This window comes from Zootermopsis nevadensis, unplaced genomic scaffold (assembly GCF_977971745.1).
Source record: "Zootermopsis nevadensis isolate Lab colony 2312 unplaced genomic scaffold, Znev_1.0 Znev_ptg000003l, whole genome shotgun sequence".
In the NCBI taxonomy this organism is placed as follows: Eukaryota; Metazoa; Arthropoda; class Insecta; order Blattodea; family Termopsidae; genus Zootermopsis; species Zootermopsis nevadensis.
In genome coordinates, this window is record NW_028259135.1 from 4,470,979 (window position 1) to 4,484,350 (window position 13,372).

General features: G+C 38.0%; 2 protein-coding genes across 4 annotated transcripts in view; both read right to left on the reverse strand.

Annotated features, from left to right (window-relative positions):
• The window catches only part of LOC110839568 (putative G protein-coupled receptor B0563.6), a 138,261-nt gene extending 132,339 nt beyond the window's left edge, over window positions 1–5,922 (reverse strand). The window contains exon 1 of the mRNA XM_022083911.2: window positions 1,965–5,922. Within this exon, the coding sequence (XP_021939603.1) occupies window positions 1,965–2,064 (100 nt within the window). The 5' untranslated portion in view covers window positions 2,065–5,922. The remainder of the gene's footprint in view (window positions 1–1,964) is intronic.
• Window positions 5,923–6,068: 146 nt separating this feature from the next.
• Window positions 6,069–11,182, reverse strand: LOC110839558 (small ribosomal subunit protein uS7). 3 transcript variants are annotated; one of them, XM_022083880.2, is made up of 6 exons: window positions 11,035–11,182; window positions 10,634–10,797; window positions 9,593–9,802; window positions 8,621–8,749; window positions 7,068–7,166; window positions 6,069–6,193 (listed from the first exon to the last, which is right to left on the reverse strand). In XM_022083880.2, exons 2-6 carry the CDS (start codon window positions 10,781–10,783, stop codon window positions 6,125–6,127), a joined length of 657 nt encoding a protein of 218 aa, XP_021939572.2. In that variant the 5' UTR covers window positions 10,784–10,797; window positions 11,035–11,182; the 3' UTR covers window positions 6,069–6,124. The 3 variants fall into 3 exon arrangements, with proteins under 3 accessions (XP_021939572.2, XP_021939571.2, XP_021939573.2); XM_022083879.2 differs by having other exon boundaries at window positions 11,024–11,167; XM_022083881.2 differs by having other exon boundaries at window positions 10,992–11,086.
• Between the last annotated feature and the right edge of the window lie 2,190 nt (window positions 11,183–13,372).

Consider the following 13,372-nt stretch of genomic DNA (forward strand, 5'->3'; position numbering starts at 1 on the left):
ATGTTACGAACATTCGGCAGGCCATTCACGAAGATCGACGTCGTACCATCAACGACTTGTGCGACATTGTTGGGATAGGCTATGGGACCTGTCAGCTCATTCTAAAGGAAGAACTCCACATGCGACGCATCCTGTCTGAGGACCAGAAGCAGAATCGACTTCTCGTTTGTCAGGAGCTCAAAGATCTTGCTAGAACCTACCCCAACTTCCTTTCTAAGGTTTCCTCTTCCCAAAGATGAAAATTCAGCTAAAGAGAAGGAGATTTGAGACGATAGAAGAGATTCAGGCAGAATCGCAGATGGTGCTTGACAGGCTGACAAAGAAAGATTTCCAGGGATGCTTCCAGGCTTGGCAGCGGCGCTGGGATCGTTGTGTTCACTCCCAGGGGAACTACTTCGAGGGTGATGGATGAATTTAATATCTGAGATAAGTGTACGGGTTTTTATAGGCGCAGTCTTGAAACTTTCCGATCACACCTCGTATTGATGATGCAACTACGAGCCATAAATTTGCAAGGAGCTCCGTAGCTTATTTAATGATCCTGTATCTACTACAGCTATGACATAACGCCAAATAAAATTACAAGACGGAGGACAGGAAAGAATACCTCGCGGTCTAAAATGCAATTTCAGAAACTCCTACTGAATTACGTCAAATGCGTTATTTGTACGCTAGAAATGCTCAATGCTATCTATTTATCTCTTGCCTCTACGAAAGAATATGGATCCGATAGCATGCAAAAGAAAAGTTATGAAATGTGGTTTGGGGGGGGGGACAATTGGAGCGTCAGAGGCCCGCAGGCACACAGTCTCACCCCAAAGCAATAATAACGATGGAATGTGGGTCGTGTGTAGTGTGATAGGAAGCTCCCGTCGTGTATTTTAAAGTGTTATAAATCATTTACTTTAAAACAGAGACGAACAATCTGCCAAACTTTCTGTATTTGAAAGTACTGTTCAGTCGAACACCCTGGTTATCACAGTTACTATCATGGCCTTGGTTAAATGTCAAATTCTGGCGAACGAGTAAAAAATTTTATGTTATGAGTACATTTCCTAACTTGATCAATTAATGATTGCAAATAGAAGTGTACCAATTTCAAAAATTCCATGCATAGCATCTTATGAAACAGAAAATACTGTACATTTCCGTAGCCCAGATGCTGACATATTCTTTTTGTGGGACTAAGTAAACAATATTTACTTAATTTTTTATTTATCAGTAAGTCAGGAGATAAATATAGAAAACTGTAGGAAGAAACAAATCTGTGAGCGTAGTTTTTATTGAACGAATATATTGCCGAATTTCTTTCATATTTTTAATTCTATGGTGCTATTTAAGAAGGTTATAAATCAAACACACATTAACTTTAACTTTCAACCCTGTTACCGAAAACTAAATAATTAACAGTTTCCGTTTATAAACTGTGCAATTTCATAATCTCACTGCGACAACTTCTCTTACAGTATAATCAGTAATCGATCCCTCACGCGTTCCAAAAAATATTCAATGTCATTCGCGTGAAATTAAAACAACTTCTCTAACAGGGCTCAGTTGTGAGGTGTTTTATAGTCAAAGGGTTAAAAATTTATGCAAATTAAATAATCTTTTATTCACAAACCACACACCAAAACTTATTCACGGCAGGAATCAACCACTGCTTCATGCTAATATGGTGCACAATGTGTACCACGAGCTGTCTGAAGCATGCACATACTAGGCCTCATTTAACACATGAAATCCTGCACACAAATTCAATTCAGGAAACGTTTCCAGAACGCGTGTGCGTGCTTGCGTGTGTTTGAACCTGAAATGGGGTACCAATAAACCAGAAATTGCAGACTAACCTAAAAGAATAGTACTGACAATTACGATATTTAGTATATTACTATAACATTCATGCTAAGGCTGTAAAAATAACCTCAATTTTAGTGTTATCAAAACGAACCATTTGCAGTTCTTACCTGTACTACAGGAGTGGAATATTCCCAGTTCATCATAGGCATACGGTGAAGTATCAATTTCACCACTTTCACTGTCATTATCACTCACTTCTTCAGTCATAATTCACTCGGATAAGACGAACTCGGTACCGATCGGGTTAATGCGGAACTAAAATTAGGAATTGCCAACCTAAAATGAGGTTTGTGGGATTATGATGCAATTGTAAAATATGAATCTCAAATTTCCGAACGAAAATGGCACAAATATCTGCCCCCTCGAAAGGCTGACTAACGTCATTTGACACTGAAGTTAAAATAAATGTTTACCCGGACAAGCCCAAACATTAACGCACTTCACTGTACTAAAGTTTAAACAGCAAAACAGTTCTCCCTCTCTGTCCTGAAACGAGGCAACTTCCGTGACACTACGTGATTCATGGCTTCCTCTCATTTGTACCCATTAACAGAGAACGTCTTCTCAGGCCTACACATTCACCGAAACACAATATTCATGGCTCCCAGTCTTCTTAATTCGAATGAACCTATTTATTTTTTACACACCACTGTAAGACAATGATCCAAATAAAACAATTAATCTAAAAAGAAACATTACAAATTAATGATGTACATTACCATGCACGTAAACAACTTTTCTTTTAACTCATGCTAGCATGTTGTTATTGTAGATATGGTCCTGATTCTTGCCTACCGTCACTGAAATCTCAGAAACTTATTTCACAGGTTTAAACTACACTTTAGGGTAAAACATTTATATTTACTGTATTTAACTTCACCTATGTAATTCATTACGAATATTTTGATCTCGAAGAATGTTCCTCTTTTGAGATTCAGCACTCATGCATATTTGTTTCCATGAGACAGGTTCTGATATACCAACTTTAAATAAAATTCTCACTCAGATTGAAATTTCTCTTGTCTGTAATGAAACATTACGGTTTCTTCATGTCAACTGTAATTATTTCAAGTTATTTCTTTTTGTTGTTGATCTGGGTTTCCATAACAAAAAGCGAAAGACACAATTTATAAAAATAAACTGTGCGACAAACATGTAAATACAGTATTAAAAACGTGTTATTTGAAGCATAAAATTGATTCGTAAGGTGAAGTGACCTGTGTGAATGATTAACCATGTCACAAATATTTATGGGGATGGACTGCACATTCATGACCTCTGTACTATACAAAGGTGACTGGCTTCATATTCTGGGTTCAATAATTGTTAGACAACACGATGGATAGACTACACCAGTGGTCCCCAACGCGGCGCCCGCCAAGCCTTTTCTTGGGTGCCCGCGTTGATACGGAAAGAGGTTATACTGAATAATGAAGGCGGTTCAACCACAAACATCATAAAATCAAAGGACAGATCTCGACTTACTGACGCCAATCTTGATGATTGTATGTGAGTAGCAACATCATCCTACACTCCTAAATTTGAAAAACTGGCCGATGAAATGCAGCGCCAAACATCACACTAACTTCCCACATGAGTAATAATTATTGTACTTTTGAAAGTACGTATTTTTGATTGCATGGTTTCTTGTATCATTAAATGTAGTGTTGTTTTGTGTATTATTTGGTGTCCATATCTTATTTGTCCAGAGAAAGGAAAATTTGGCTTTGTTAATTGGTTGGTGCCCGCCACGATCTCATAAACTCTCAAATGTGCCCGTAGGCACAAAAAGGTTGGGGACCACTGGACTACACATCAGGCCTGGACATGGTGGGAAACAGAAAAAGCCCCGACCTTGTTGGGAACCGTATATTTACATGAATATAAGGATTACACATATGTAAGCAAGTCACACCTGAATTTTAAGATAAAATGAAGTCTTCATTTATGAGCAGCATTGAAATTTTCAAATTCATTTTCTCCCAACACGTTCACTGCCCAGTGGAGATTTAAACGGTCAGTCAGCCATTCTTCTGTGTGGGGTTGGTTTAACATCGGCAGAATAAACCTAAATCTTATAAATTATTTGAAATAATTCCATAAATTTTCAGATTACCTTTAATACTGAATTATGGTGTGATTATCTTGTATATCTAATCACTTCAAATTAAAACTCAGCTTTTCCACACTTCGCATCAGTCATCTTTACACACACGAGGCAACCACATGTTTACAAAGCAACAGGAAGTTGTTTTGTAAGAGAATATTGCTTGTAAATATATATAAATCAATACATCAAAGTTTCATCATTATCTGTGAAAGTCTGACTGCATTTGAGTGACATCTCTAGGAGATATGAACAACTACAAAATGGTCAATGGATGTGTTCCGTACTGGTGGCAGAAGGAAGTGAAAATGTCCTGCAACATGTTTGGCATTTAATGTCACATACCAGTCAGATTTTAAAAAAGTTTTAAGTTCCAAACACCCGAAGAACCTCGGTTGTAGTGACTTTGTAACTACTGATCACGTAGCGCGTAGTCTCACTTTGTCCGCCAGTTGCAGAAATGCCAGTATAAGTAGAGCGTAGCGTACGATTGTTAAAACGAGAGAGAAGCGGCGACTGATAAAACAGCATGCACCAACTTCTGCTATTACTCACTAAATTAAAATAGTACTGGTCCGTGATAAAAACCAGTGAAACAGTCATTTGTTAGGTCACAAGTAACATTTTCAGAACACACCCCACTTGCTCGAGGAATGGGATTCACCAGCACACACAACACATACAGTTGGTATGCGTGTGGGTGATGACCACTAAAAATTACAGGGATAGGGACTGAAGCACCAACTTTCATTATTATATCAAAGTAGCAGTGTTTACAAAGAAACTTTTCCCCTTGTTATTTAAGCAATTTCATTCGCCTATTCTTCCAATTGAAAAGCAAGTGTTATGGAGAATAATACTGCAAAGGAACAATAAAGTGGAAAACGTCATGTACGAGGCGGTCAAAAAGTTCCCAGAATTGTGGTATAGCACTGTAATGGTAGGACATATGGCAACGCTTACCTAATGACGTTCAAAGTAGGACCCTTGTGCACACACACACACTTGCTCCATCGATCCTGTCATTGTTGGAAGCACCGGCAGAAGGCTTTGTTTGGAATCTTCCGGAGTTCGGCTGTCGCATTCGACACCTCGCTGGTTGTGCAGCAATTCCTCACCAAGAAAAGCATTCCCGTCAGAACCCAACCACCGTACTCTCCGGATCTCGCTCCGAGTGACTTCTGGCTGTTCCCTACTCTGAAAATGGGCCTCAAGGAAACGCGTTTCGCAACCATGGAGGACATCAAATCGAATGCGACGGCCAAACTCTGGAAGATTCCAAACGAAGCCTTCTGCCGGTGCTTCCAACAATGACAGGATCGACGGAGCAAGTGTGCGCGCAAGGGTCCTACTTTGAACGTCATTAGGTAAGCGTTGCCATATGTCCTACCATTACAGTGCTATACCACAACTCCGGAAACTTTTTTACTGCCCCTCGTATTTCATAATACAGGATTCTGTAAGTTAGGTTCTTCAGGCAGCTAACCAATGTACTTACAACAGACCAGACATATTGCTTATGAGAAAACAGGAAATCCATATAGGTTTTGAGACTTTCGCGGCGAGCACAATCAATAAAATCTTCTCGGGCAATCAGCCGCGTTAACTGGTTACCGTAGTAACCAGTTAACGTGGCTGATTGCCCGAGAAGATTTCATTGAGAAAATCCATACTTTTGATGCGAAAATCTTACAAAATAGCTTACTGGAAGACAGAAGGAATGGATCTAGGAGAAACAGAGTTTAAGGCTGGGACTCGGGTCAGTGACAAGTATGGTATTACTAGCGCTGAAGCTGACCTGAATTTTAACGAAGATTAAACATACAAACTACGTAACTATATTGTGGACTGACTGCACAGAGTTTCACATTTTTTCCTGATAACCGAACAGCTTGTGTACAAACATTTAATGGACTAAATCCCAAAATACGCAGAATATATTTGTATTTGCATTAACTGCACAGGAGAGGGGTCTGTCACATGGGACTCAAAATTAAATTGTAAGAACGGAAGTGGAGAGCTTTCAAAATACTGTAGCACTTCTAAAATCTAAAACATTCATAGGAGTAGAGCAATTACCATTTGAACGAAGTAATAAGCAAGGTCTGTGTAACCACGATAGTTTATTGACACATTAATTGCAACATAATGCACAAGTTGTTAACGGTTCGATTTTGCAACACGTTCCAGCTCATCCTTCTTCTTGATTGCATATGAATTTGATGAACCCTGCAAGAGAAACATATTCCATATAGAAAATCAAAATAATGCAGTTTTGATATGGAGTATATATGCTCCGTTTAATATTATCCTTTTCTACAGAGATAACCGTAAGTCTCATGATCAATGATATCTAAGGTTTAATAAAAATTCGTCGAATGAAAAATAAAAAAAGAAAGATATTACCTATGACGGAAGTACATATACTGTGTTTGGTGTCATGTGACATGCCATGGCTGGGATTACCAGGTTTTCAGCATATTTCATTTGACAAGTGTGCTACTACAGACGTATTTTACACAAAAATAAATTTTTCTTACGTTTTAACATGTTCTCACATATCACCATCACGGAGCATCTTGTTTTCGGTGAATGGGTTCACGACAAAGAACATAGTGACCAAAGGTATGACAGAACAAAAGTGAAATTTGCACTGCAGTTTAATAAAGGCTAATTTACATAAATCTGAGAATAATAACAATCCTAGCAAGTTGTATTAGATGCAGAACAAAGAGGAAGATCACTGAAATATGTGGATGGAAATGTGTTCTCCACTAGCCCAAAAAATCAGCAAAGAAATGATCTGCATAATACCAGACCCAATGTATCTCAGGGATTCTAGACATCTTATTAAAGATGTCAGTCTTGACAAGAACCCTTTCAAGGGCTAACATACTTTGTAATTAAGTAACTGGTATACTTTACAAAACAAAACCACATCTAAAGTAAGTTTTCCTTCAGTTCCAAAAAGCCATGAAAGTAACCACATAATTGGCAAAAATATGTTGCTTTAATGTATCTGTAACCATATAAGACTAAATACAGCAGCAGGACATAACACATCATGACAACAGTTCGGGGAAACACAAGAAAAGGCACCAACCTTAGCAGCATTGATGAGCTCATCTGCCACACATTCAGCAATTGTCTTGATGTTCCTGAAAGCTGCTTCTCGCGCACCAGTGCACAGCAACCAGATAGCCTGAATGGAAAAAATTCCACTTTTAACTCCCTGATCATCTTTCTTAAGCTCTGTCCAAAATCCTTGGCTAACAAAATCATACCTAGCTACCTAAAAACTAATTAAAGTACACGGAACACAACAACTCTTGAGGAACTGACAGTCACTTGTGTGACCGAGAAACTCCCCACATTTTATGGAGCCCAAAGGTTAAACACCCTCTTCATCGGAGTCATTCAGCAATCCGTATCAATCCTATCCACACCCTATTTCCCAAATACCTACTTTAATATCATCCTTCCATGTAAACCCAAGTCTTCTGAGTTGTTTCTCCTCTCTTCTGTCTCTTCGGGGCTAACAAACTCTCAACTCCACACTGACACAGAAAGACTATCCCGTCGCATTAACCTGCGTTAGGCGAATGCTGTTGATATCCTCAGAAGCCATCTTTATAACACTTACGTCATCCACCAAGTACTGATTGATCTTACACACCAATGTATTCAATTCACATGTCTATTCTCTATAGTAAGCCCATTCATATAATTTCCAATTAATTACTCCAAGAATAAGTTGATATAATTGCGTCATATTGTGAATTAAAATTTAATTATTCGTGTTTTTTTCCGTCTAATCACAATTGCATATAAATAAAATTATACATAAGATATTAAAATATCATTTACATATTTGGTACATCTTTTTACTACATGTTTCGGTTACATTGAACCATCTTCAGGTGTAAAGTTAAAAGTTAAAAATTATAATCTTATAAACTAAAACTTAATGAGTATTGATCCAGTTCTCCTCGGATACGTTAGTACTTCTGAATACCTTCAAGACATATCTACGCTCTTCCTCGGCCAATGTTAAACCACTATCACTTCAAAATATACCCTCACTCCAATGAATTTGGAAGTAAACATCATCAGAAGTTACACAACAACAGTAATTAAGTTTTAGTTTATAAGATTATAATTTTTAACTTTTAACTTTACACCTGAAGATGGTTCAATGTAACCGAAACATGTAGTAAAAAGTTGTACCAAATATGTAAATGATATTTTAATATCTTATGTATAATTTTATTTATATACAATTGTGATTAGACGGAAAAAAACACGAATAATTATACTCCAAGAATCTTAAGTTAGGATTATAAATCATTTATTTATTAGCCCCCAATTCAAAGTTCAACCCTATTAGGTACAAAACATTTCCCCATTACAAACGTGTCTCCAAATATCTTTCATTCATAATTTTCACTTGCATGAGACCAAGGTTTGTACTTACATCACAAGTCATTTTTATAGCTCTGAATGAACGAACGAATTAATCCGTGGAAAGCGGAACATAAGAAAACAAACCACAACCCAAAATCTACATGTGGCAAACCATACTGATATTTTTAAAGACATAAACATATTCCTGATTCTTATCTCGGTAAGAATGACGTCTGATGGCATGACGCTGACCTGATTAACGCGCCTTAGTGGTGACACATCCACAGCTTGTCTCCTGACAGTACCCGCACGACCAATACGGGTCGAGTCTTCTCTAGGACCAGAGTTGATAATAGCAGTCACCAAAACTTGCAATGGATTCTGAAAAACAGCAAAAGGCACCAAATGTCTGAGTTTGTCGATCCTTCAGCTCCATCTCTGTACCTGCCGATATCACCGAAAGATCTCATCGATAAAAATGTGATACAATCACATGCCACTGAATGTTACATGGGCAACATAAAACTGTAAACTTCAAAAATTATAAAACTGTATCTACTGTTCTTGTTCAGTATCAAGTGAGATGACAGGGTCCTGAGATGCAGTGAATTTTAAAGGACATGAGAGGCGGCAATTGAGACACACTTCAGGATAATTTATTAACACTTACCTGAAAGCAACAGAAAGAGGTGTCGATTAAAGAGGGCAATGACCAAGATTTGGATCACACACGGCACTCGTAAGTGTTGTTCTTCTGAATAGTAACGTTGTGTAGGTAGATATTAAGATTTAAGAGGAAAATGCTGCCCCCATCTTCACAGTTAAAATGACAGCTCTAAATATGAAAACAGTATGTTCCTGTGAAACATACACTGGTATCTACTGACAAGTCGATGATTCATTACTACCCAGAGGACCAACAATGACATTTTCACTACCAAGAACCTAAAATCCCATACCGGCATTGTACCTACGCTGAAATAATTTAATTGTAATACTATTGCATTAGAAATCACATACAGTTATTTCTAACTTCTTGAATGAGATTTTCTCTTGAAATTTCTGTAAAATCATTATTAACAACAATGAATTAAACACAAAATATAGTCTTCTTTGATATGTTAAAGCCACTACCATCTGACCTTCACAAAATCCAACAGACGAACTTCTCATCTCATGGAATAAGATAATATTATGTTAACAGTGACAAATATACTCACTCACCTCCCCTGTCAGTAAGTGAATGATTTCAAAAGCATGTTTCACAATACGGACAGCCATAAGTTTCTTTCCGTTGTTGCGACCATGCATCATCAATGAATTTGTGAGTCGTTCAACAATGGGACACTGTGCCTTGCGGAACCGTTTGGCTGCGTATCGGCCTGCAGAATGTGGCAGGTACCTAGCATTTTTCTCCTTGACTGCAATGTAGTCCTGCAAAAATCCAATACCAGTAACAAACATATACATAATCAGCACTCTGCTCTCTAGCAACAACACAATAGCACATCAGGTGTCAGCAGCAGCTGACAGAAGAAACATGTAAGACACTGTTAATTCTATGTTTTAGAAACAATGTTACTGCTTCTATTGTAACAACTGTAACATTAAAACACAAAATAAAAAATGCATTTCATACTCACTTCTTCCCGTCAATCATTACTACTGCAATATACATCAATTTCTATTCGTTCATGACAATGTAAAATAATGGCTGGTTAGGCATGGTTGCAATAATGATTAAACATTAAATGGCCTTGGCTGACTGAAAAATATGAACACACTCTCTCTCATGATGAAATTACTTCAGTTTACCTAGAAACATAACAAAGCCAAACATGGCATTTGTGATTCAATGCAGAAGAGTCCTCCAAAAGTTCAGTCACTTAGCCAGTAAAATTTCCAACCTTTTATGGACTCCAATGGCTCATGACATTGTTTACAAGCATTTGCCACTAATCCCTATTCTCAGCTAGATCAATCAATTCCACAGCCTTTCATCCATTATATGTAAAACCCATTTCAACATGTCCAAATATTCTCCTCAGCATCCTGCTCTCAAACATGCTCAATCTCCCTTCCATATCCGAGATCAGAACAGAAAACAGCAGGTACTACTGTTTGGATATTTTTATCTTCACTTATTTCAATCAGACATGCAAAGACCATATTCTGAAATGAACGGTAGCAAGCATTCCCTAAGTTTAATTTCTTATATCTTCATAAATGGTGCATGGCATAAAATTCAAAAGAGAACAAACCAACCTGAAGGGACATATCTGACACCTGAACATCATCACAGCTCCAACGGCCAAACAACTTAATTTCTGGTAACTCTGCAGGCTGTGCTACAGCCAACATAGCCTCAGATTCAGCTGGTAAAACCTCTTCCTCAAATACCTCCACTTCCGCCATGAGTACTGTTTAGCCTACAACACAAATACGGCAATCAGGTCATTAAATGTTCTTCTGTAACAACTACTACGACAAAACACGTGTACAAATAGAGGTACGCTTCCATAATTTGCACTTTCTTATATTCTGAAACTCAGCCTGACAATAATTAAACTACACGAACTCAGCAATGGAACATGCAAAATAAACACTAAACAGTAACACATACACTTTCACGTTACATTAAATACCATTACATACTTGTTCTTTACCTCATACACAAAAACAACTTTACCGGAAAGGGGTCTACAGCAACGTACACAGTTTGTCTATGGAATACATTCTTTGCCCGACACGCTCTCTAGCACATCCGGTTAGACATAACAAGAACGCTATCATAGATGAACAAAGTTTGCTCTTCATGCATTTATAATCCGTGACAGTCACAGAATACGAACGCTGCTGTTACATATCATGGATTCTCTCCATGGTTGAACTACAAAGAAAATATTTTTTCAGCTGTGGTTTTTATCTAACGAAAATGAAGAATGTTGCAGGAAAACCGTAGCGGTGAAACTTCCGCACATGCGCTCGCTTCCTACTAATTCGTTCCATCAATGCGGCCCAAACCTCTCGTGCGCGCAGGGTCTTTGGCAATGTCTTACGTAAACGATTACAAACGAGCGGCGGGAGGGCGGTCATGCTTAGCGAGAGAATCTTTTGTTTTGTCCTGCGTGGGAGAGCGTAAGTGGCGACAAAGCGGCGTTCAACAACATCAGTATCTACGATAGCGTAGTCAGGCAAACGTGATCTCCTGTCGGAGAGTAATTCGGCTTCGTCACTGAACAGTGGAAACTGCAATATTTTATTATTTCTAATGCAATCAGTTTGTACAAAAAAATAAAATTTGAAAAATGTGCGAACTTGTTTTTCATACATTTTTTGCGATCTTGCTCCATTCACTGTCCACAAGTGTGTTCCATATCCCGAAGAAAATGCTCGCTTTTCACTTCAATGATTACAATTTAAGCTAACGTTTCTGCCATTGTCAAGAGATGCAGCGGACACAGATTTCCAGCGCCAGAGTATTCCCTGTACTGCACGGCTAGCGAGACGAACTGCAGCGGGTCTGGCACGGGTAAGGAGAATTTTGAAGAAAAAAAATTCAAAATTTTCAAAAATTGAAAAATGCTTCAAATTCCCCAAAAATTGCACAAAACTAAAAAAATTGAAAATTTTCAACTTCAAAAAAAAATTGAAAATTTTCGAGAATTTTTGGTTTTGTGCGCCTTAGAAAATTTCCAGTATTTTTTTTCATTTTTTGAAAATTTTCAATCTTTTTATCAAATTTTCACAATACGATCCTTACCAGAACCGGTCACTGACACACCCAGTCTGTGCTGGAATCGGACTCTGCCTCACCCGGTCTCTCCCGGACTCGGTCTCTACCGGACCAGTCCCCTGCAAACACTTCCCGTCAGTGACCGAGTCCGGTAGCGACCGGGTCCGGCAGGCACTGGGTGTGGCAGGGAACGGGTGGGGAAAATTTTGAAAAAAAAATAAAAATTTTATAAAAGTCAAAAAATACTGGAAATTGTACAAAAAGCACACAAAACTAAAAAATCGAAAAACTTCAACTACAAGAAATTTTTGAAAGAATTCGAAAATTTTTGGTTTTGTGCGCTTTTTAGACAATTTCCAGGATTTTTTTTTTATTTTTTCAAATTTCTCCCCACCCGTTCCCTGCCAGACCCGGTGTCTACCGGACTCGGTCTCGGTCAGACTTGCTCTCCGTGTCATCCGTTCTCTGACGTACCCTGTCTCTAACGGGTGGGGAAAATTCAACTTAATCGCAATTACTGTTCCTAAGTGAATTAATTATAATCATGAGTCGCCTACTGTATTATCACTAAGGCGAAATCAAATGAACCTTAAAAAATTCACAAACAAATAAAAATAATACCAGAAGCCCACAGAAATTCTGTAGTATTATGTAAATAAATCTGGAAAGTACAATCAATCTTTTCTCGTATTGTCTGTACATACAATACGTCTTAAAACAAATTTGGACAGCTTTACTCACAGCAGAGACCTGACAAAATATATACATCAAATTCCACAAAATAAACTTTGTAAAAAAAAGGTCTGGGAATGTTGGTAATAAATTTTTTTTAACAGAAACTACAGTCATCCATAAAAGCACATATCTCTTCGTTACATATATTTCATACAGTGTACCCACACCAGATGAATTGACAGCTTCATACACCACAAATTAAATTAAAATTCATGAAGCAACAAACTCAAAGTACACATACAACACCATTATCCAAACATGATAAATGCCGAGAGGATGGACGAGTCGCCCTTGCTTGAACATCCCGAATACACCCGAATCTAATTTTCGAAACAAGACATCTGTAACAATCCCAGGATTTCCGAGAGGATTCAATCGACTTAAACAGACTCCGCTGCTTCAACATCACTCTGTGAAAGGCTGCAGTTTGTTACGAATAAAAACATAATTAGTCGCCTATACGAGGTGCGATCGGAAAGTTTCAAGACTGCGCCTATAAAAACCCGTACACTTATCTCAGGTATTAAATTCAT